The sequence below is a fragment of the Ornithorhynchus anatinus genome, chromosome 1, assembly GCF_004115215.2.
Source record: "Ornithorhynchus anatinus isolate Pmale09 chromosome 1, mOrnAna1.pri.v4, whole genome shotgun sequence".
Classification (NCBI taxonomy): domain Eukaryota; kingdom Metazoa; phylum Chordata; class Mammalia; order Monotremata; family Ornithorhynchidae; genus Ornithorhynchus; species Ornithorhynchus anatinus.
In genome coordinates, this window is record NC_041728.1 from 165,675,928 (window position 1) to 165,699,148 (window position 23,221).

General features: G+C 46.0%; 1 protein-coding gene across 2 annotated transcripts in view; it reads right to left on the reverse strand.

Annotated features, from left to right (window-relative positions):
• The window catches only part of RYK (receptor like tyrosine kinase), a 202,335-nt gene that overhangs the window by 36,554 nt on the left and 142,560 nt on the right, over nt 1–23,221 (reverse strand). For both annotated transcript variants that reach the window (XM_029069528.2, XM_029069519.2), the window contains exons 10-11: nt 14,500–14,569; nt 128–260 (exon numbers count right to left, since the gene is read on the reverse strand). In XM_029069528.2, the coding sequence (XP_028925361.1) occupies nt 128–260; nt 14,500–14,569 (203 nt within the window). The remainder of the gene's footprint in view (nt 1–127; nt 261–14,499; nt 14,570–23,221) is intronic.

Consider the following 23,221-nt stretch of genomic DNA (forward strand, 5'->3'; position numbering starts at 1 on the left):
ACTCTCAGACCCATGCTCTAGCCACTATTTTCCATGCCCTTCAGGTTTCCTCCCGGACCGTTTTGTTACAGGTCACCTGGAAATAGAGCTATTGCTGAAAAAGAGTGTGCAGGCAGGTTTCTCGTACCTGGGGATTATTGGCCTCTACTAACTTGCACTGCCGTAAAAAGAGCTTCAGGTTCCCCCAGTTCATGTATGGTAATACCACCATGGGCTTTTCCCCCTCCTCTATACAGACGTGGGTGATGGGAAGAAGATTCCTATGAGAGGAAAGAGATTAGTGTTACATAAAATCACAAGTCAACTTTAACATCAATTGCTTACCCTAAAGAAGTTAGCAAGAAATCAAAACAGGCATAAATGAGTTAATCAAATCCCACAAACAATACCTACAGTTGTAAAAATAGTCTACTCGGAACTATTTTAGAATGAAAATAAGACAGATGACACCCAAGCCACAAATCGACTGTGCTTGGAAAACAACGAGAAGCCAGGTATATTTTTTTGACTTCAAAGTCATTCATTATGAGAACATGGAAAAGTATTTTCTGGAAACCTTACAACTATTCGCTAAGAACCACATCCGCAGAAAGGATTTCATTTGAGATTTTAGGAGAGAGAAAAACACTCACCAGGAACTAATACCTTTGAAAATAAGTTACATTATTACTACATGGAGAGTAGCAATTCCTCATTTTTAAGTGAGCGAGGATTTGAAAGCTGTAGGCCAGTATATATTGTGACCTGCTATTTCGGTATCCATGTACAAAAGGAACTTTCACCTTTTCCCACACAAACAGAGAGGAAGTAAAGCCCTTTAGGTGGCTGGAGTTCACAGAAGACCATACTGGGTATTAATTGTGAGTGCAGTTCGCTTTCTCTCTTCATTAACCCAGGTTGGGTATTCACTCTTCTGCATAAACATCTGCCTTAGACACTGAACGCTTCCAAAGTCCCGCAATAAGCAAAAACATTTTAAGTCCCCAAAAAAAGGTACCAACTGAGATAAAGCTGCTTGAATTGTTTTAGGGCTCTTATTTCCTATAGGGAATATGTGCTGAGCAACAGCTCATAAGGATTTTTTTTCCCTTTCCATCAAGACCTACTACACCAATCGGCAGAGGACGCGGGGTGACTTTTATGGTTACACCAGTTTCAGGTATATGTAGTTGGCTTGATGATACTGAACACCCAAGGGCAGGGCACTGTATTAAGCCCTCCACTCTGATCTCCAGTAACCCTGCGCATATGGGGAGAAGAGAGGGAGAAGGCAGCCCATAAATAATAATATTAACTATAATGATAATAATAATTATGTTGGTATTTGTTAAGCACTTACTATGTGCAGAGCACTGTTCTAAGCGCTGGGGTAGACACAAGGGAATCAGACTGTCCCACGTGGGGCTCACGGTCTTAATCCCCATTTTACAGATGAGGTAACTGAGGCACAGAGAAGTGAAGTGACTTGCCCACAGTCACACAGCTGACAAGTGGCCGAGCCGGCATTCGAACCCATGACCTCTGACTCCCAAGCCCGTGCTCTTTCCACTGAGCCACACTGCTTCGCATAGTGATGGTATGTATGTGTTAAGCGCTTGCTATGTGCCAAGCACTATTCTAAGCACTAAGACAAGGGAGAGGGCACTCATGGGACCGCAAGCAGGGAAAGGAACAGGACTCAACAGGTCCAGGAGCAGCCTGGATAACAGTGCTCACAAAGAGTGAGAAGCAGGGGCCGGGACAGAGCTTTCAGGACTGGAAAAACCAGGACTTTCCACAATCCAGAAGAGAGGTGCATGGAAAAGGCTCAGAAGGGGTGGAGAAAGCTGAGGATTAGTGAAGAAAAGAGCCAAACCGTAACAACCAAAAAAAAAATAAAATAAATGGGACAAACAGGTGGACAGAGGAGGGATAGGTGTGTTTTACCAATACAAACATTTTTGGCAAGCTTCTGTCCACATTCAAAACTAGATGAAGAATACATGATGATAATAATAATAATAATAATAATAATAATGATGGCATTTGTTAAGCGCTTACTATGCGCCAAGCACTGTTCTAAGCGCTGGGGTAGATACAAGGTAATCAGGTTGTCCCACGTGGGGCTCACAGTCTTAATCCCCATTTTCCAGATGAGGTAACTGAGGCACAGAGAAGTTAAGTGACTTGCCCAGAGTCACCTAGCTGACAAGTGACAGAGCCGGCATTAGAGGCCATGACCTCTGACTTCCAAGCCCATGCTCTTGCCACTGAGCCACGCTGCTTAACATAATAATAATAATTCTGGCATTTAAGTGCTCTCTATATGCCAGGCACTGTACTAAGCGGTCGGGTGGATACAAGCAAATCGGGTTGGACACGGTCCCTGTCCCACATGAGGCTCACAGTCTAAATCCCCACTTTGCAGATGAGGTAACTGAGGCACAGAGAAGTTAATTGATTTGCCCAAGGCCACACAAGTGGTGGAGCTGGGATTAGAACCCATGGCCTCCTGATTCCCAGGCCCGTGCTCCATCCGCTATGCCATTAATAAACACTACAAAAATTCACGTTTCCTGCCCGGTAGACTCTCCACAATAGGTGTAATGTTTCAATGTTGGGCTGCTGTTTCCCGAAATTCAAGCCTGTTAGATATTTTTTTTTTTCATTTTGATGCTCACCGAGATGAGACATCAGAAATAACTTGGCCCGGAATGGGCAGATTATAAAGGTTACAGCCACACCTTTTTAAGGAGGCATGAGTTTCATTACTTGAGCCTGAAACTCTGAGCTCCAGGAAGGTTTACTTGAGAAAGTATCCTTCTTTTAAACCAACCAATTAATCCCTCCTGTTGAAAGCACTTTGCATTGTATTAGGTTGCCTACTAATGAACCTGTCCTCCCATGAACTAAAACGATTTATGACTTTACCTTCCAATAGCTAAGTAGTTTCGCCATTTTGATCAATCCCCGCATTGCACCTAAATTTACAGCCCAACCTAGAGTTGTACATTTTAATGGGAGTAGAGGAACCGTGACTCTAACCCTCTTCTAGAGTGGGTTATTAACCTAACTGAATTAATCTCAATGTCTTGATTCCCTTAACCATAGCGGGGAAAACACTCCCCCCTTGCCCGCCGCCCCCCATACACACACAAAATACTGATCTACACCTAAGAAAGAGTCTGGGAATTTGTTAATTATCATAGAATCAATCAATGGCATTTTTCTGATTTATTTTAATGGTATTTGTCAAGGTCTTACTATGTGTCAGCGTGGCTCAGTGGAAAGAGCCCGGGCTTCGGAGTCAGAGGTCATGGGTTCGAATCCCAGCTCTGCCACTTGTCAGCTGTGTGACTGTGGGCAAGTCGCTTAACTTCTCTGTGCCTCAGTTCCCTCATCTGGAAAATGGGGATTAACTGTGAGCCTCACGTGGGACAACCTGATTACCCTGTATCTACCCCAGTGCTTAGAACAGTGTTCTGCACATAGTAAACGCTTAACAAATACCAACATTATTATTACTAAGCACTGGTGTAGATACAAACTAATCAAGTTGGACACAACCCACGTCCCATATGGGGCTCACGGCCTTAATTCCTATTTTACCGATGAGGTGTCTCAGACCCAGAGAAGTGAAATGACTTGCTCGGGGTCACATGGCAGATAAGGGGCGGAGCCGGGATCAGAACCCAGATCCTTCCGACTCCCAAGCCCACGCTCTATCCACTAGGCCCTAAATGCTTGGGAATGTACAACAGAGCTGGTTGACATGATTGCCGTTCTCAAGGAGCTAACCATCTACTGGGGAGCGGTAAGACCTCATGGAAAGAGAATGGGCTTGAGATTCAGGAGCCCAAAGTTCTGGTCCAAGCACTACAAATGATGTGCTGTAGAACCCTGGTCAAGCCATTTAACCTCTCTGAGGCCCGGTTTCATCATCTGCAAACTGGGGATGAGTTACCAGCCCTCTCTACCACTTGGGCTTTGACCACCATCTGGGGTTGGGACTGGGGTCTAACCTGATTATTTTGTAGCTATCCCAGAATTTCGAACAGGGCCTGCCACATCCCAAGTCCTTAATACCATGAAAATCACCTGAAGGAAAAGACCCAAAATAATCAGGTCAAGAATCATTTGATTTTTAAAAAATCCAAAACGGAACAAAGACCGTAAAGTCCTCAGACTGCAAGCTCCTTGAGCACTTAATACAGTGCTCTGCGCACAGTAAGCACTCAAATACCGTTGTCTGATGGCAGGGATCTCAGTATGGTACTCTACACAAAATACTAAATCAACGGTGTTTATTGAGCAGTTACTGTGTGCAGAGTAGCATACTAAGCGCTTGGGAGAGTACAGTAGAGCTTACAGCCCTGTCCACAAAGAGCTTACAGCACTCAATAAACGCCATTAATTAACTGATCGTAACAATTCATAAATTAAATGATAGAAGCTTTCTCCCAAGTTAAAAACAGTAACACTTTTACGCAATCAAGACCCACAGCTTCCTGATTTCAAAACGTTTGAATTCATTCTTCAAAGAGAGTGGATGGCACAGTGGCAGGTGGGGGGATTTTAAAATAAGGACACAACAGCATCACATCAACCTCAAAACAGCAACAGCTGAGGACGGTGGCTGTACCCGCTGGTGTTTGATCTTCAATCAATCAATGACATTCATTGAGCACTTACTAAGTGCAGAGGATGGTACTAAAGCTCTTGGGGGAGTACAATCCAACGGAATTCCATTCTCTTCTTGGTTGCTCTCCGCCCCCTCCGTAGCCTCCTCCCTCTTACCTCAAGTGGTTCCATGGAGGCCACAAGGCTGTGGGCCACCAGCTCTTTTAACACATTGGTGGTCACAAACGAGGCTGTAAGTTTGTCGTGGGCAAGGAATGTGTCTGTTAGTTGTTATAGTGCGCTCTCCCAAGCGCTTAGCCCAGTGCTTTGCGTACAGGAAGTGCTCAGTAAATACCAGTGACTGACCCCTAGAAACCAGATAATGATGGAAGCACTAGAAAGACTTGCTCATTGTGCCACCGCAGACCAAAAAAGCACCACAAATACTGCACGTAATAAAACATTTCATTGTATAGTTATATTATGCCACTTTTAGATTTAGTAAGCAGTTTATAAATGCCATCATTATTCTACTAGTAAGTAGAATAGAATGCTTTGCTTTTTTTTACACACTTTTAAGCACTTGATGTCTTTATTTTCCGGGAACGATTCTGTTTATTGTTATACCGTACGCTCCCAAGCGTTTAGTACAGTGCTCTGCACACAAAAGGTGCTCAATAAATATGACTGGCTGACTGAAGCCATTAAATCCCTCTGATGCCAAAGTACCTAATACCAGCAAATTTAAAAAGCATGACAAATTGGATTTTTTTTTTCCAATTTGCATCAACTTCTTGTGATTTTAAAAGATGACATCATGCTTTCTTGGAACATTATTTCATGACCGCCGAGATAAAATCTGTATTACTTTTCTGCCATTTTTCCCCTCTTTTGAAATGGATGTTTAGAGACTTTGAATATTTCTAGCATGTAATCGCTAAACTAAAATTACATTCCTGCTGGTTAAAAATGAAAAAGTGAAAAATACATATCATTATTTATATTAAAAGTTGAAGCACTAAAGGCATTTATCATCTCCTAAAACTTACATGATCTCATTATTTGCACCATTTTTTCCCAGGGCCCAACTCAATAGAATGATGGTTCTCCTCTATTATTAAACATTTGTTAGGAGTACCCATTTGCCAATTCTAGAAAATATCCTTGTTGGCAAACCTGAGGAAGAAGCCAGGGGTGACCCTCTCTGAGGGAAGTGTCAAGACTTGGCTGAGCCAGAGAGAAAGATTAGGGAGGAAGGAGAAGGATCAGGCTGTGGAAGAAGAAGAAAATCCTTGAACATCCCAAGGAGAAGAAAGTGAGCCGGGTGTCTGGAGGAAAAGGTCACAGGGAAGGCTCAGGCTATGGACCACAGATGAACACGGGGCAAACGGAGGGATGGAAGACAATCCCAGGTTAGGGTATGGGTTTCCTGAAGGTTTGGGTTCCGGTAGGCAGGACACCAGACAATAATAATAATGTTGGTATTCGTTAAGCGCTTACTATGTGCAGAGCATTGTTCTAAGCGCTGGGGTAGATACAGGGTAATCAGGTTGTCCCACATGAGGCTCACAGTTAATCCCCATTTTACAGATGAGGTAACTGAGGCACAGAGAAGTGAAGTGACTTGCCCACAGTCACACAGCTGACAAGTGGCAGAGCCGGGAGTCGAACCCATGACCTCTGATTCCGAATCCCAGGCTCTTTCCACTGAGCCACGGGTCTCCTGACCCTGAGGGGGAGAAAGAACACCCTGCAACTGATCAGTGGAGAGAATGTAATATAGGAAACTGTAGGGCTCCGAGAGGAGAAGAGGAAGAATCAGAGGAATGTGAACGCTGGGAAGTACATGTCCCCAGTCATGGACAAAGCATCAGATTCTTTCAATCGTATTTACTGAGCGCTTACTGTGCACAAAGTACTGTCCTAAGCTCTTTAAAAGCAGCGTGGCTTAGTGGCAAGAGCATGGGCTTGGGAGTCAGAGAACATGGGTTTTAATAATAATAATAATTTTGGTATTTGTTAAGCGCTTACTAAGTGCTGAGCACCGTTCTAAGCACTGGGGGAGATACAGGGTAATCTGGTTGTCCCACGTGGGGCTCACACACTTTTAATCCCCATTTTACAGATGAGGGAACTGAGGGACAGAGAAGTGAAGTGACTTGCCCACAGTCACACAGCTGACAAGTGGCAGAGCCGGAAGTCGAACCCATGACCTCTGACTCTGAAGCCCAGGCTTTTTCGACTGAGCCACGCTGCTTTACTCCTGGCTCCACCACCTACCTACCTGTCTCCTGTGTGGCCCTGGGCAAGCCACTTAACTTCTCTTTGCCTCAGTTACCTCATCTGTAAAATGGGGATAAAAACTGTGAGCCCCACGTGGGACAGCTCAATTACCTTGTATCTACCTCAGCACTTAGAACAGTGCTTGGCACACAGTAAGCGCTTAACAAGCACCATAATTATTACTACAATATTACAACAGACATATTTTCTGCCCACAGTGAGCTCCAGAGAAATGTGGCTTGAAGTTTGTTTCCACTGTTACCTTATTAAAAAAACTATTCATTCAATAGTATTTATTGAGCGCTTACTATGTGCAGAGCACTGTACTAAGCGCTTGGGATGAACAAGTCGGCAACAGATAGAGACAGTCCCTGTCGTTTGACGGGCTTAAAATTTTAAATTACTAAATATTGTTGTGAGGTCTCAGGTGTTGATGTCTGCCCGTGAGTTCCGAGTGCTGGGGAGACCAAGGAAGTCACAAGAGGTCACATGAGAAGCAGCGTGGCTTAGTGGAAAGAGCATGGGCTTGGAAGTCAGAAGACATGGATTCTAATCCCGGCTCTACTTGTCTGCTGGATGATCTTGGGCAAGTCATTTCACTTCTCTGTGCCTCAGTTCCCTCACCTATAAAATGGGGATTAAGACTGTGAGCTCCCAAACGCTCTGGGCATGTCACTCTCCTCCTCAAAAATCTCCAGTGGTTGCCTATCAACCTTAGCAAAAACTCTTCACTCTTGGCTTCAAAGCTGTCCATCCCCCCACCCCCTCCTACCTCACCTCCCTTCTCGCTTTCTACAGCCCGCTCCGTACGCTCCACTCCTCTGTAGCTCACGTCCTCACTGCGCCTCGTTCTCGCCTGTCCGGCCGTCGACCCCCGGCCCACGTCCTACCGCCGACCCGGAACGCCCTCCCTCCTCACCTCCGCCAAACTAACTCTCTTCCCCTCTTCAAAGCCCTACTGAGAGCTCACCTCCTCCAGGAGGCCTTCCCAGGTTGAGACTCGCTTTTCCTCTGCTCTTCCTCCCCTCCCCATCACCCCACTCCCTCCCTCTACTCTACCCCCTTCCCTGCCCCACAGCACTTGTGGATATATGTACATATTTATTATTCTATTTATTTTATTAATGACTCTGTGGATATATCTACGATTCTCTTTATTTATATTGATGCTACTGATGCTTGTTTACTTGTTTTGCTGCCTGTCTCCCCCTGCTTGACTGTGAGCCCATGGCTGGGAAGGGATTATCTCTATTTGTTGCCAAATTTTACTTTCCAAGCGCTTGGTACAGTGCTCTGCACACTGTAAGCACTCAATAAATACGAGTGAATGAATAATAATGTTGGCATTTGTTAAGCACTTACTATGTGCGGAGCACTGTACTAAGCGCTGGGGTCGATACAGGGTAATCAGGTTGTCCCATGTGAGGCTCACAGTCTTAATCCCCATTTTACAGATGAGGTAACAGAGGCACAGAGAAATTAAGTGACTTGCCCAAGGTCACACAGCTGACGAGCGGCGGAGCCGGGATCAGAACCCATGATCTCTGACTCCCCAGCCCGGGCTCTTTCCACTGAACCACGCTGCTTCTCTAATGAATGGGACAACCTGATTACCATGCATCTATCCCAGCGCTTAGAACAGTGCTTGGCAGATGGTAAGCACTTAACAAATACTATTATTATTATTATTAGGGAAAGGGGGAGGGAAAACTTTGTCCTCGAGCTTCCTGTAGCCAGCCCCAAGAAAAAGGTAGTAGGCTAGTCCCCCCAAACCCCTTTGCCCTCGGGGAAATGCCCGGGCTTCAGTCGCAAAGTGCCGGCGGTGTTAGAGGTGCAGGGATTTGGGGGGCTCTGAGGAGGACACCCTTAAACCCGTGTTAGAGTGACGGGAAAACTCTAGAACTTTAGGATCCAGTGGAGGCAGACAGAGGGTCTGGATCCTTCTAAGGAGACTCTGGGAACTCTGATCTGGGATTTAGGACTGAAAACCCCCAGGAACGTCACACTCACTCTCGGCAGGATTTTCCACCAACACCTCAATAAGGTGTTATAATGGTTTATTCTACTATATAGCACTTTCTAGGAGTGCTGCCTTGTCGTTTTTAGACGATATTCTTATTTACACACCTGCCCTTCCTCCTGAAGCTCATTTAATAGATGAGGTTAGAGGGAAGGATTAGCAGCCTTATGAATATATGAGATGCTGTACGGCTGAGTCACTCCTAAGATAATACGAACTGACCCCCTTGCAACCAGGCTTCAGTTGACATGTAATCAAGAAGTGTCATGAATGGAGAATCCAGAAGAATCGAGGTGCTTCTTAAAGAAGACTGGAAATGGGATTTTGGAACTACGGAATTCAAAGAAATCACGGTCCATTTCCATCCGTCAGAGTAAGTCTTCAAAGTCATAAGCTGCCGCATGTTCTAACTCCAGAGGCACTTTGAATCCTGCTGCACTCTGACAGGAAAAACTATCAAGGCAAAACTTTCTGAAGCGGTCTGAATACATCATGGTCCTCAAGGACTATGAGCGGTGAAGCAGCATGGCTCAAGGGAAAGAGCCCAGGCTTGGGAGTCAGAGGTCGTGGGTTCGAATCCCGGCTCTGCCACTTGTCAGCTGTGGGACTGTGGGCAAGTCACTTCACTTCTCTGGGCCTCAGTTGCCTCATCTGTAAAATGGGGATTAACTGTGAGCCTCATGTGGGACAATCTGATTGCCCTGTATCTACTGCAGCGCTCACAACAGTGCTCTGCACATAGTAAGTGCTTAACAAATACCAACATTATTATTATTATTCTTAAGGGCTCTGCTGACTTGGATCCAGGCGATTACCATGATCGAGCCCTCGTAAATGTCTGGACTTGAAATGGCACCGGACTGCCTTCAAACACCATGGGTACTGAGGGAGCACGTACTGTGTACAGAGTACCGCATTAAGTGCTTGGGAGAGAAGGTAGTGCAGTGCTCTGCACACAGTGAGAGCTCAATGAATTCAATTGATTGACTAAACCCTTATTTCCCTTCCCCTCTGTGGCATCGAGTTATTTGTATGTTTCCCCCTTTAAACACTCGTTATTCATTCTAGTTTGTAAGCTCATTACGGGAAGGGAACGTGTCTGCTCATTCTGCTGTACTTACTCTTCCAAACGCTTAGTACGGTGCGCTGTACAAAGAAGGGGTTAAATGCGTACCATGATTGACTGATTGACACGATCCCTACCCACAAGGAGGTCTACCGACTAGATGGGGAAGCTGACATTAAAATAAAAACGAAGGAGCATGGCGTAGTGGATAGAGATTGGGCCTGAGTGTCAGAAGATCCTGGGTTCTAAGCCCAGCTCTGCCACTTGTCTGTTGTGTGACCTTGAGTGAGTCACTTCCCTTCTCTGGGCCTCAGTGACCTCATCTGTAAAACGGGGACTGAGACTGTGAGTCCCACGTGGGACAAGGGACCGTGTCCAACTCGACTTGCTTGTACCCACCCAGACACTTAGTACAGTATTTGGAACATAGCAAGTGTTTAATAAATATTATTATTACTAATAATAATAATGAATTACAGTGGATATGAGCATAAGTACTGTGGGGCGGGGGAGGGATGAATACAAAAATGTTTTAAGGAGAAGAGATCCGAGTGCACAGGAGATGCAGAAGGGGGTGGTGAATAGGGGAAATGAATGCTGAGGATGGGTTGAATGTTCACAAGAGATAAAGATGGGTGGGGGTCTGAAATAATTGAGGAATCGTGGCATTAATCAAAAAGGGCTTTCTGGGGAAGTGGGGTTTTAGGAGGGCTTTAACAAGGGATAGACTGTAAACTCCCTATGGATGGGAGCTTATATATATATAAATAATAATAATATAATAATAATAATGGTACTTGTTAAGCGCTTACTTTCTGCCAAGCACTGTTCTAAGCGCTGGAGTAGATACACGGTAATCAGGTTGTCCCATTCATTCATTCATTCATTCATTCAATCGCATTTACTGAGTGCTTACAGTGTGCAGAGCACTGTACTAAGCGCTTGGAAAGTAAAATTCAGCAACAAATAGAGATAATCCCTACCCATATATATATATGGGTAGGGATTATCTCTATATATCTCTCTATATTATCTCTCTATATATCTATATATATATTTCTCTATAGTGTTGAACTGTACTCTCCCAAGTGCTTGGTATAGTGCTCTGTATCCAGTAAGTGCTCAAGAAATATGACTGACTGGCTTGGCAGATTTTGGGAGAAGAGAGCTCTGTGCTGGGGTAATCTACACCGACTATTTGAAAACAATTTGTTGTCTCCCCATTAGACTGGGAACTCCTTGTTTATGCTGTACTCTCTCAAGTCTGTACTACAGTGCTTCGGTGCTCAGTAGACAGTCAAATGCCCCCAGGTGTTTGGTGACTCAGCTTGAAGAAGGGGTTAAATTATGGACATGGGTTTGGGATTGGCCCGGGAGATGCTGATGGTAAAAGTGGAGAAGGAATTAATCATTCCTTGATCACCTCTTTCAGTCACCTTGTCACTCCCAGCGGGATCTCTTCATTTTTGACAGGCTTACTGCTGTCGTTGAATAGACGCTCTTCCTCCTCCCCTACGGAATACCTGGCAATTGTTTCCACATAACTACAACATTAAATGTAAACAAGTCATAGAGAGTTGGCCCTATCTTTTACTTCCACGGTATCTTTTCCTGGTCTTAGAACAATACTCTCTACACAGTAAGCACTCAAATTTTATTTGTGGTGATGATGAATATCTTCAAAAAATTCAAGCAATGAGCTCTTAAGTACAGTCTCAAGATTTAAAAAAAAGCACAAGGAAATACAAGTACACTTTGTACAGCACTTCAGTTTAAGGAATGCTTCTGGCATGAAGAACCCCACTTCATTCACGGAAATATGCAACAATCACAAAATCTCGCTTGCCATTTCCAAGGCAGAATACCGTGAAACTGCTACTACACAGCATCATCGTTCCCTGGTCACAGAAAAAGGAGTCACCTAGTCTGATTTCGACTCGCAACTTTGCCGCTAAAACGGGTGAGGCCTAACTGGGTTTGCTTCAGATCATCTCTATTACATAAACACGATCCAGGTTACTGGTCACAGTAGGACCAAAACAATGGCATTTACTGAGCACTTACTACGGGCAGAGCGTTGCGCTAAGTGCTTGGGAGAGTACAAAATGAGGAATATACGGATGGCTCAGTGCAAGTCATCACCACTACTGAAAAGAAAACCCTAAAATACACTCAAACCCAAATAATGTTGTACTGGCAATGAGCTAGGCCCTTTTTTCTCCTTTCTTCCTCCCCGTTCCCCCACCTAAATTCTTACGCCTCGAAACCCAGTCAGTCACATCTTATAAAAGCTCCCTTCTTCCCTCCTTGACCACCATCTTCAACCTCGCATTCTGAGGGCTTTTTCAAACAAACATCTGCTTTCAAACAAGCCCCCATCTCCTTGACCCCCAAAGCGTCCCTCTTCTCAACACCAAAACCATGCCGGCCTGAGTGTCCAACAGGTTGTTAAAACCCACTCCCTCTCCACCTACTCCCCTTCTTGGTCTTCTAAAATCCACTTCACTGAAATGACTCTCTCCAGGGTCACCAACAACCTTCTCCTTGCCAAACGGCCTGTCCTCTGTCCCGAATCCAACTTCCTTCGACTGGACCACCTGTTTCACCTCGCTTTGCTACTTCGCTGCCCGGATCTCTCTTTCTGTCTGGAATCTTGCGTCTCCTCCTGCCTACAGGACAGCTTTAAAAGGAAGTCCCGCTGTCACTTCTAGCTCAACATAGGCAAAACCAAACTCCTCATCTTCCCTCCCAAAATCCGCTCCTCCTCCTGCCTTTCCCGTCACTGCTGTCAACATCCAGTCATTCAAGAATTACTGGGTGCAAATTACCACGCCCCAGAAGCCCAAACCCAAGAAGCTAAGCGTTCCAGGCTGATGATAAACCTAAAGAAAACTGTTCACCCTGACGGGCAAAAGCCTAGACTGAGAGCCCTCAGTGGGACAGGGATGGTGCCCGACCTTCTCCTTCTCCTTTACGGCATTTGTTAAGCGCTTACTATGTGCTAGGTGCTGGGATAGATACCAGTTAATCAAATGGGACACAGTCCATGTTCCATCTGGGGCTCACAGCTTTAATGCCCATTTTACAGATGAGGTAACTGAGGCACAGAGACGTTACACGACCCGCCCTGAGGTGTCACGGCGGACAAGTGGTGGAGCCGAGATTAGAACCCACGTCCTTCCGATCTGTATCTGGCCCAGAGTTTATTGTAAAGCTCGGGATGTATGTTGGTTACAAATACCCAAGGAAGAAAAGGGGCTCCATCGCATTTGGAGAAGCAGTGTGGCTCAGTGGAAAGAGCACGGGCTTGGGAATCAGAGGTCATGGGTTCGTATCCCAGCTCTGCCACTTGTCAGCGGTGCGACTATGGGCAAGTCACTTCACTTCTCTGTGCCTCAGTTACCTCATCTGGAAAATGGGGATGAAGACCGTGAGCCTCACGTGGGACAACCCGATTACCCTGCATCTACCCCAGCGCTTAGAACGGTGCTCTGCACACAGTAAGCGCTTAACAAATACCAACACTATCGTTGTTATTTTCATGGGCAAAGAGCGGAAGAGATGATCTCTCGAGGATACCTAGACAAAGACCCGGTTTTAAACACGAAGGGCAGCTCTTTCTAGACTTACCACTGGGGAGGGGCACAACAAAGGGACAGTAGTGAGAACAATCCTCTCCTTATTTTGGAGAAACATCATTCCCAGCAGAGTTAGGTGGATTGCCCAGAGCTCCTACAGACATATGCTACGATAGTATCTTTGACGTTTATGGATCGACACCTCTTCTCAGCACTCTGTTCTGCCACTGGGTGTGGTTTCACTATGCATCCTGATTAGTGTGCTGCTGGGGAATTAGGGAGCATTCTTCCATACAGCCCAAGCCTGTTTTGGGTCCCATGCAACATGGTGTGAGTCGCTGTATGATAATATAAATTCTCCTTAGTTTAGGTTTTTGCAAGCATGCAACCACCTGGCTAATTGGGAGAGAACAAAAATAGGAAAAAACAAATCAATTTTAAAGAAATTGTACTTATTAAGCACTTATTATGGATCGAACTAAGCACCGGGGTATTTAGAAGGAATCAGGATCAGCACATTCTCTGCCCCACAGAGGGATCCCAGTCTAGGCAGCAGTATTTGCTCTCAAAGAAATTATTATTATTAATAGTAATAATAATGTTGGCATTTGTGAAGCGCTTACTATGTGCAGAGCACTGTTCTAAGCTCTGGGGCAGATACAGGGGAATCGGTTTGTCCCACTTGAGGCTCACAGATAATCCCCATTTTCCAGATGAGGTAACTGAGGCGCAGAGAAGTGAAGTGACTTGCCCACAGTCACACAGCTGACAAGTAGCAGAGCCGGGAGTCGAACCCGTGACCTCTGATTCCGAAGCCCACGCTCTTTTCACTGAGCCGCGCTGCTTCTCCAAATTACAATTTAGTGGGAGAGATGGAAAAAACTCCACACGTATTTTTTAAAATCCATGTAAGAATTGTAGCACCTATCATTAAAAAATACATTTTTTCTCACCTGTGATGAAGACCACGTAGCTTACAGCTTTCTGTGAGCATCATTGTCACCTGAATTTCAGAAGCTTGATCTAGAGAGAGAAAATAGTTCAGAATGATTTTATTCGAATCAACCGACAAGCTTTTTTTTCAATTCAAACTTTAAACTACTTCTACCTGAATCATAGTTCAAATCCTTAAATGTGAAAGGTCTTGGCGTAAATTAAATACAGTTATGTTTCTTCTGGAGCACAGGACATTCAAATTCCTGAACCTAGGATTCATTCCATTTAAAGGCCCCTGGCACGATACAAGGTCCGTTGGATAACTGTACTTACTAAACACTTACTCTCTGCTAAATACTGGGATAGGTTACCAAAGATTCAGATCAAGACGCAGTCTTTGTCCTCCATGGGGCTCCTATTCCAAGATGGAGGGAGAGTTGGGGTTTTATCCCCATTTTGCAGATAAGGAAACTGAGGGCTAGGGAGCCTACGGTCAAACTGCAAGCCGCTGGCAGAGCGGGGATTATAATCCAGGTCTTCTGACTCTCTCCCATTCCCATGTCCTGTCTACTACTAATAATAATGTTGGTATTTGTGAAGCGCTTACTATGTGCAGAGCACTCTTCTAAGCGCTGGGGGAGAAACGGGGTCATCAGGTGGTCCCCCGTGAGGCGGACAGTCTTCATCCCCATTTTACAGATGAGGTCACTGAGGCCCAGAGAAGTGAAGTGACTTGCCCACGATCACACAGCTGACAAGTGTCAGAGCCGAGATTCGAACCCATGACCTCTGACTCCCAAGCCCGGGCTCTTTCCACTGAGCCACGCTGCGGCGCTCGGAAGAGTACCGCAGAAGCAGAACACATTCTCTGCCCTCGAGTGACACACGATCTAATGAGGTGCTTTATGGGCAAAACGGTAGGGTTTCTTTCTTAGAAAACCCCCTGCACTGTTGCCCGCGAATGGGCCAGTTATGGATTGACAGACACCAGACTGCTAGATGAAGGACTGTTTACAGAAACAGGCGTTCAGTACATCCCCTTCTGAATGTCGGAAATGTACTCAGGCAGTCCTTAGTCTCTGGCTTCACAAATCTGCTCATAAGCACGGGAGACTGACGGCCCTTTTTCTGGCTCTGTAGTAAAATCATTCTAAGCAGCATGGCGTAGTGGATGGAACGCGGGCCTGGGAGTCAGGAGGTCGTGGGTTTTAATCCAGCCTCGGCCACTTGTCTGCCGTGTGACCTTGGGCAAGTCACTTCACTTCTCTGGGCCTCAGTTACCTCGGCTGGAAAATGGGGATTGAGACCGTGAGCCGCACGGGGGACAGGGACCGTGCCCGACCCGATTTGCTTGTATCCTCCCCAGCGCTTAGTACAGTGCCCAGCACATGGCAAGCACTTAACGAATACCATACTTAATATTATTTCTTTTCATGGCATTCGTTAAGCACTTACTATGTGCCAAGTACTGGACTAAGCACTGGGGTAGATACAAGGTAATCAGGTTGGACACGGTCCCTGTCCCACATGGGGCTCACAGTAGTCGAGGGACTTGTCCAAGGCCACACAGCAGACAAGTGGTACAGCCAGAATTAGAACCCAGGTCCAGTGCTCTATCCACTAGCAGATTTGCCCTGAAGATAATAGCAGTGAAGAGAAAGAAAACAGATAAGGACCTGAGTAGGGAGTAAACTACTTGTGCGCGGGGAATGTGTCTACCAATTCTGTTGTATTTTTTTTTAAAATGGGATTTGTTAAGTGCTTACTCCGTGCCAGGTACTGTTCTAAGAGCCGGGATTGATACGAGGTAATCGTATTGGACACGGTTCACGTCCCACATGGGGTTCACAGTCTTAATCCCCATTTTACAGAGGTAACTGAAGCACAGAGAGTGAAGTGACACGCCCAAGGTCACAGCAGACAAATGGCGAAGTAGGATTAGCACCCAGGTCCTTCTGATTCCCAGGCCCGTGCTCTATCCCCTAGGCGAACGCCTATGGATTTTTGCAACCATGCTATCAGTACAACCGTCACATTGAAAAGTGGCAATCCATCTACCAGAAGCTAGGGGAAGCAGCGTGGCTCAGTGGAAAGAGCCTGGGCTTCGGAGTCAGAGGTCATGGGTTCGACTCCCGGCTCTGCCACTTGTCAGCTGTGTGACTGTGGGCGAGTCCCTTCACTTCTCTGTGCCTCAGTGACCTCGTCTGGAAAATGGGGATTAACTGTGAGCCTCACGTGGGCCAACCTGATTACCCGGTATCTAACCCCAGCGCTTAGAACAGTGCTCTGCACATAGTAAGCGCTTAACGAATACCAACATTATTATTATCATTAAATAACAAACTTCTGAGGAGAAAAAAACAGACAGATCAATCAATCAATGGTATTTACTGAGTGCTTACTGTGTGCAGAGCACTGTGCTAGGCTCTTGGGAGCGTATAATCCAAAAGAGTCATTAGGCACGTTCCCTGCCCACAAGGAGCTTCCGGTCCAGAGCAATGAAAAGAGTTAAGGCCTACTGGACCAGGGGATCTCACCTAAAAGCGACTGCACCGTAAGCCCGTCAAACGGCAGGGACTGTCTCTATCTGTTGCCGACTTGTACACTGCAAGCGCTTAGTACAGTGCTCTGCACATAGTAAGCGCTCAATAAATACTATTGAATGAATGCACTGTCAACGAAGGGGCACTTCAGTCCTCAGTACAGTGCCTGGCACATAGTGAGCACATAATAAATGCAATTTTTTTAAAAAAATAAAGCGAGAGACTCGGCCTTCCGGGCAGTGCGGGTTTGGCAGAGACAAGACGACACTGGGATCTGTTGGCTAGAAATGACTCATGTGAATAAGACAAAACCAAAAAACTACCGAAGACAAAGTAGGAAATGCATTAACTCCACCCTGCAGCTTCTCACAACCCTATTCAAACAAGGGCTTAGGCAGACCTGCAAACAGACGCGCAGACCGAGCTGAGAAACCCAAGCAACCACTGGTGGGACGTCGGAGTTCGACCATTCCATCAACGGCATCTACCTAGCTCTTACTATGTCCACAGCACTGTACTACTACTAATGATAATGTCGATATTTGTTAAGCGCTTACTATGTGCAGAGCACTGTTCTAAGCGCTGGGATAATACAAGCTGATCAGGTTGTCCCACGGGAGGCGCACAGTCTTCATCCCCGTTTTCCAGATGAGGTAACTGAGGCACAGAGAAGCGAAGTGACTTGCCCACGGTCACACGGCTGACAAGTGGCAGAGCCGGAGTTGGAACCCATGACCTCTGACTCCCAAGCCCGGGCTCTTTCCACTGAGCCAGGCTGCTTGTCTACTAGTAAACTCTTGGTGTAATACAACAGGATTAGCAGAGACGCTCCGTGCCCCTAAGGAGCTTACAGTCTAGAGAGAGTTGAAGAAATTTAAGTATTTGCTGACCGCCACCGAAGACCTGTTAATCAATATTCTACAGGTTCCACGGCCCCACCTTCACAGGAAAGGGGGAATCCTACCCAGGTCCGAGAATACTCCACTGCGCTCCTTTATGTTCATTCATTCATTCAATGGTATTTATTGAGCGCTTACTATGTGCAGAGCACTGTACTAAGCGCTTGGGATGTAAAAATGGGTAACACAGACAGTCCCTGCCCTTTGACGGGCTTCCGGTCTAATGGGGGGAGACACACAGACAAGAACAATGGCAATAAATAGAATCGAGGGGAAGAACATCTCATTAAAACAATAGCAAATAAATAGAATCAAGGTGATGTACATTTCATTAACAAAAGAAATAGGGTGATGAAGATATAGACAGTTGAGCGGACGAGTACAGTGCTGAGGGGAAGGGAGAGGGGGAGGAGCAGAGGGAGAGGGGGGAGAAGAGGGCTTAGTTGAGGAGAGGTGAAGGAGGGGTAGTGGGGGAGCAGAGGGAAAAGGGGAGCTCAGTGTGGGAAGGCCTCTTGGAGGAGGTGAGCTCTCAGTAGGGTTTTGAAGAGGGGAAGAGAATTAGTTTAGCGGAGGTGAGGAGGGAGGGCGTTCCGGGACCGCGGGATAGGCGAGAACGGGGGACGGTGAGGAGGTGGACGGCGGAGAAGCGCAGCGAGCGGGGTGGGCAGTGGAAAGAGAGAAGGGAGGAGAGGTAGGAGGGGGCGAGGTGATGGAGAGCCTCGTAGCCCAGAGTGAGAAGTTTTTGTTTCGTGCGGAGGTCGATAGGCAACCACTGGAGGTTTTCAAGAAGGGGAGTGACGGGCCCAGAGCGTTTCTGCGGGAAGATGAGCCGGGCGGCGGAGTGAAGAATAGACCGGAGCGGGGAGAGAGAGGAGGAAGGGAGATCGGAGAGCAGGCTGACACAGTAATCTAGCCGGGATACTACGAGAGCCTGTAACAGTCAGTTACCTCATCTGTAAAATGGGGATTAAGATTGTGAGCCCCACGAGAGACAACCTGATTACCCTGTATCTACCCCAGCGCTTACAACAGTGTTCTACACATAGTAAGCGCTTAACAAATACCAACATTATTATTATTAAGATAGCCATGTGCTCTCTTCCATCGAAGAGGTCCTCCAAAGCACAGCTAGGACGGAGCGTGGGGACGTGACAGCAGCCCCAGCATTGGAGGAAATAACCTCTCCAGTCAAAGCCATGGAAGATGGAAAATCCTGAAGCGATAAAGAGGCCTATTCCTCAACCATGAGCTTGTCCTCAGTGTAAGCATCGTGCCTCAGGACTTCAGAGTTGCCATAGTGACCGCCATCTCCAAGAGGGAAGGAGAGATCCCTGACTGGGGACACTAATAAGGAATTCTCCCTTCTCTCTTTTGCCGGCGAGATTCTAACCGGAATCCTTCTGAACCGACTACTGAAGATCAGCAATCTGCTGTGCGCCGTCTGGACACGAGCTAACCTCGGATCAAATCACAGCGAAGCCGGTAGGATCCGGCCAGCGTGTCAGACTCCGGAGAAGGATGGAGAACGGCACGAAGATCTTTATACTATGGGAGTGATTCTAACGAAAACATCTGGGCAGGGATTGTCTCTATCTGTTGCCGAATTGTCCATTCCAAGTGTTTAGTACAGTGCTCTGCACATAGTAAGCGCTCAATAAATACTATTGAATGAATGAATGAAAGTTTACGCCATCAATGTTCATACGTTTGTGTGTGGGTACGAATTAAGTCACTGGGAAATAAGGGTTTAGATTCTTAATAATAATAACTGTGGTATTCGTTAAGCGCTACCCGCCAGGCACCGTACTAAGCACTGGGTGGACACAAGGAAATCGGTTTGGACCCAGTCCCTGTCCCATGTGGAGCTCACAATCTCAATTGCCATTTTACAGATGAGTTAACCGAGGCCTAGAGAAGTGAAACGACTTGCCTGACGTCACGCAGCAGATGTGGCGGAGCCACGATTACAACCCGAGATCTCCCGACTCCCGGGCCCGGGGTTCAATCCACTGGGGCATGCTGCTTGCAATCGTGGATCAATCGATTAATCGATATTATTTATGGAGTGCTTACTATGTGCAGAGCACTGTACTAAGCGCTTGGAAAAGTACAATACAACAGAATCGGTGGACACGTTCCATGCCCATAACGAACTTACGGCCTAGAGGGGGAGATGGACATTAATATAAATACATAATTCATAATATATCATTTAAAGATAGGTACACAAGAGTTGTGAGGATGGGAGTGGAGTGTATAACGAATGCACAGACGACGCGGGAGAGCGAGCCAGGGCAAAAAGGGCTTAATTGCGGAAGGCCTCTTGGAGGACATGTCTTCCCTTCTTAAACCCTTTTTCATAATCTTTCATAAAATGGAAAGGGATCTTTCATAATTCAGAATGTCTAGTACTAAAATTCATTGAATCTTTAAGGAACTTCTGAAACAGTGATTGGTTTATTCCCCGGGCAGGTAAAGCTCAGAAAGAATAATCATTTCATGCTGAATTTAATTTAAACTGGGGTAGCCAACGCCAATCTATCTCTTTTGGAATGACATATATATGCAAAGCAGCAACCTGGTGAATGTGAGATTTTACTTTACCTCAAAAATAAAGACGATGCAATTTATCTAGTTCAAATGAAGTCAAGTTCGTTCTTGTTGGAAAACACCAAGGTCAAAGTAAATGAAGCAAATACGATAAAACTGCCAAGTAATTTTCATTCATTCAACCATATATATTCAGCGCGTACTGTGCGTCAAGCACTGTCCTAAGTACTTGGGAGAGCACAATAAAACAATAAACAGACACATTCCCTGCCCACAACGAGTTTACAGTTTGGAGGGGGCGGGGGACAGGGACAGACATTAATATAAAAATAATAACAATAATAATTTTCACTCTAGAGCTTCTACATTGTAAGAACATTTGGATAAATATTCCGTCTGAGATGATTCTGAGACCCCCATGGCCAGGGACATGCCTTGATTCTATTTACTGCTATTGTTCTTGTCTGTCCGTCTCCCCCGATCAGACCGTAAGCCCGTCAAAGGGCAGGGACTGTCTCTATCTGTTACCGATTTGTACATTCCAAGCGCTTAGTACAGTGCTCTGCACATAGTAAGTGCTCAATAAATACTATTGAATGAATATGATGACTTTTCAGGATCATTTCAATTTATTGTGATTAAGTTGTCTTGTTTTTTGTCCGTCTTTCTCCCCCGATTAGACTGTAAGCCCGTCAATGGGCGGGGATTGTCTCTGTTGCCGAATTGTACAGTCCAAGTGCTTAGTACAGTGCTCTGCACATAGTAAGAGCTCAATAAATACTATTGAATGAATTAATGAATTTCAATCTATCCAAAGATCCAGCCCGCTGGTCCAAGCCCTTGTCATATTTCGCCTCGACCATTTCACTAGCCTCTTTGAAGATCTCCCTGCCTCCAGCCTCTCCCGCTTCAGTCCCTACTCTACTCCGCTGCCCGTATTGTTTCTCTAAATCATTCTTTGCACGTCTCCCCACTCTTCAAAACCTTCTAATATCTGCCCCACTCCCCCAACGTTAAGCAGAAAGTCCTGCTCAACGGCTTTAATAATAATGACGGCATTTAAGTGCTTACTATGTGCCACGTACTGTTCTACTCCAGATACGAGGTGATCAGGTTGTCCATGTGGGGCTCACAGTCTTAATCCCCATAATAATAATGATGGCATTTGTTAAGCGCTTACTCTGTGCAAAGCACTGTTCTAAGCGCTGGGGGGATACAAGGTGATCAGGTTGCCCCACGTGGGGCTCACAGTCTTGATCCCCATTTTACAGATGAGATAACTGAGGCTCAGAGAAGTTAAGTGACTTGCCCAAAGTCACACAGCTGACAAGTGGGGGAGGCGGAATTAGAACCCATGACCTCTGACTCCCCAGCCTGGGTTCTTTCCACTAAGCTACGCTGCTTCTCTCATTCAGCTCTCATCCCACAGGCTGTGCCTGGCACACAATAAGCGCTTAACAAATACCATCATTATTATTATTACTTATCTACCCTCCTCTCATTCATTCATTCATTCAATCATATTTATTGAGCGCTTACTGTGTGCCGAGCACACAGTACCAACCTCCTCCCTGAACCTCACTCTTATCTATCTCGCTGTCAATCCCTTGCCTGGAACCCCCCCCCTTCACAACCAGGAGATAATAATAATAATTATGGTATTCGTTAAGCGCTTACTATGTTCCAAGCACTGTTCTAAGTGCTGGGGTAATAATAATAATCATGGTATTTGTTACACGCTTAACTACGTGCCAGGAACTATACTAAGCGCTGGGGTGGATACAAGCAGATCAGGTTGGATGCAGTCCCGGTCCCGCGTGGGGCTGACCGTCTCAATCCCCATTTTACAGATGAGGTAACTGAAGGCCAGAGAAGTGAAGTGACCTGTCCAAGGTCACAGAGCAGACAAATGGTGGAGCCGGGATTAGAACCCATGACCTCTGACTCCCAAGCCCGTGCTCTTGCCATTAGGCCACGCTGCTCCTCCAAGACAGAGATGGGTGCTCTACCGAGCTTCAAAGGCCTATTAAGGTCATAGCTTCTCCAGGAAGCCTTCCTTAATATCCCAGCTCTGCCACCTGTCAGTTGTGTGACTGTGGGCAAGTCACTTAACTTCTCTGTGCCTCAGTTCCCTCATCTGTAAAATGGGGATTAAGACTGTGAGCCTCACATGGGACAACCTGATGACCCTGTATCTCCCCCAGCGCTTAGAACAGTGCTCTGCACATAGTAAGCACTTAACAAATACCAACATTATTATTAATAGTCATTTCCTCATCCTATTATCCCTCCCTACTGAATCATCTGTGACTCTAGACTGTGAGCTCACTGTGGGCAGCGACTGTCTCTCTTTATTGCTGTATTACACTTTCCCAAGCGCTCAGTACAGAGCCCTGCACCTGGTAAGAGCTCAATAAATACAACTGAATACATTCATTCATTCATTCAATAGTATTTGTTCTATTGATTTGATTGATTTGCTCTACAATATCGCCAAGATCCGCCCTTTCCTCTCCACCCAAACGGCTACCTTACTATTACGGGCTCTCGTTATATCCCGGCTAGACTACTGTGTCAGCCTTCTCTCTGACCTCCCTTCCTCCTCTCTCGCCCCGCTCCGGTCTATTCTTCACTCCGCTGCCCGGCTCATCTTCCTGCAGAAACGATCTGGGCATGTCACTCCCCTTCTTAAACAACTCCAGTGGTTGCCTATCGACCTCCGCTCCAAACAAAAACTCCTCACTCTA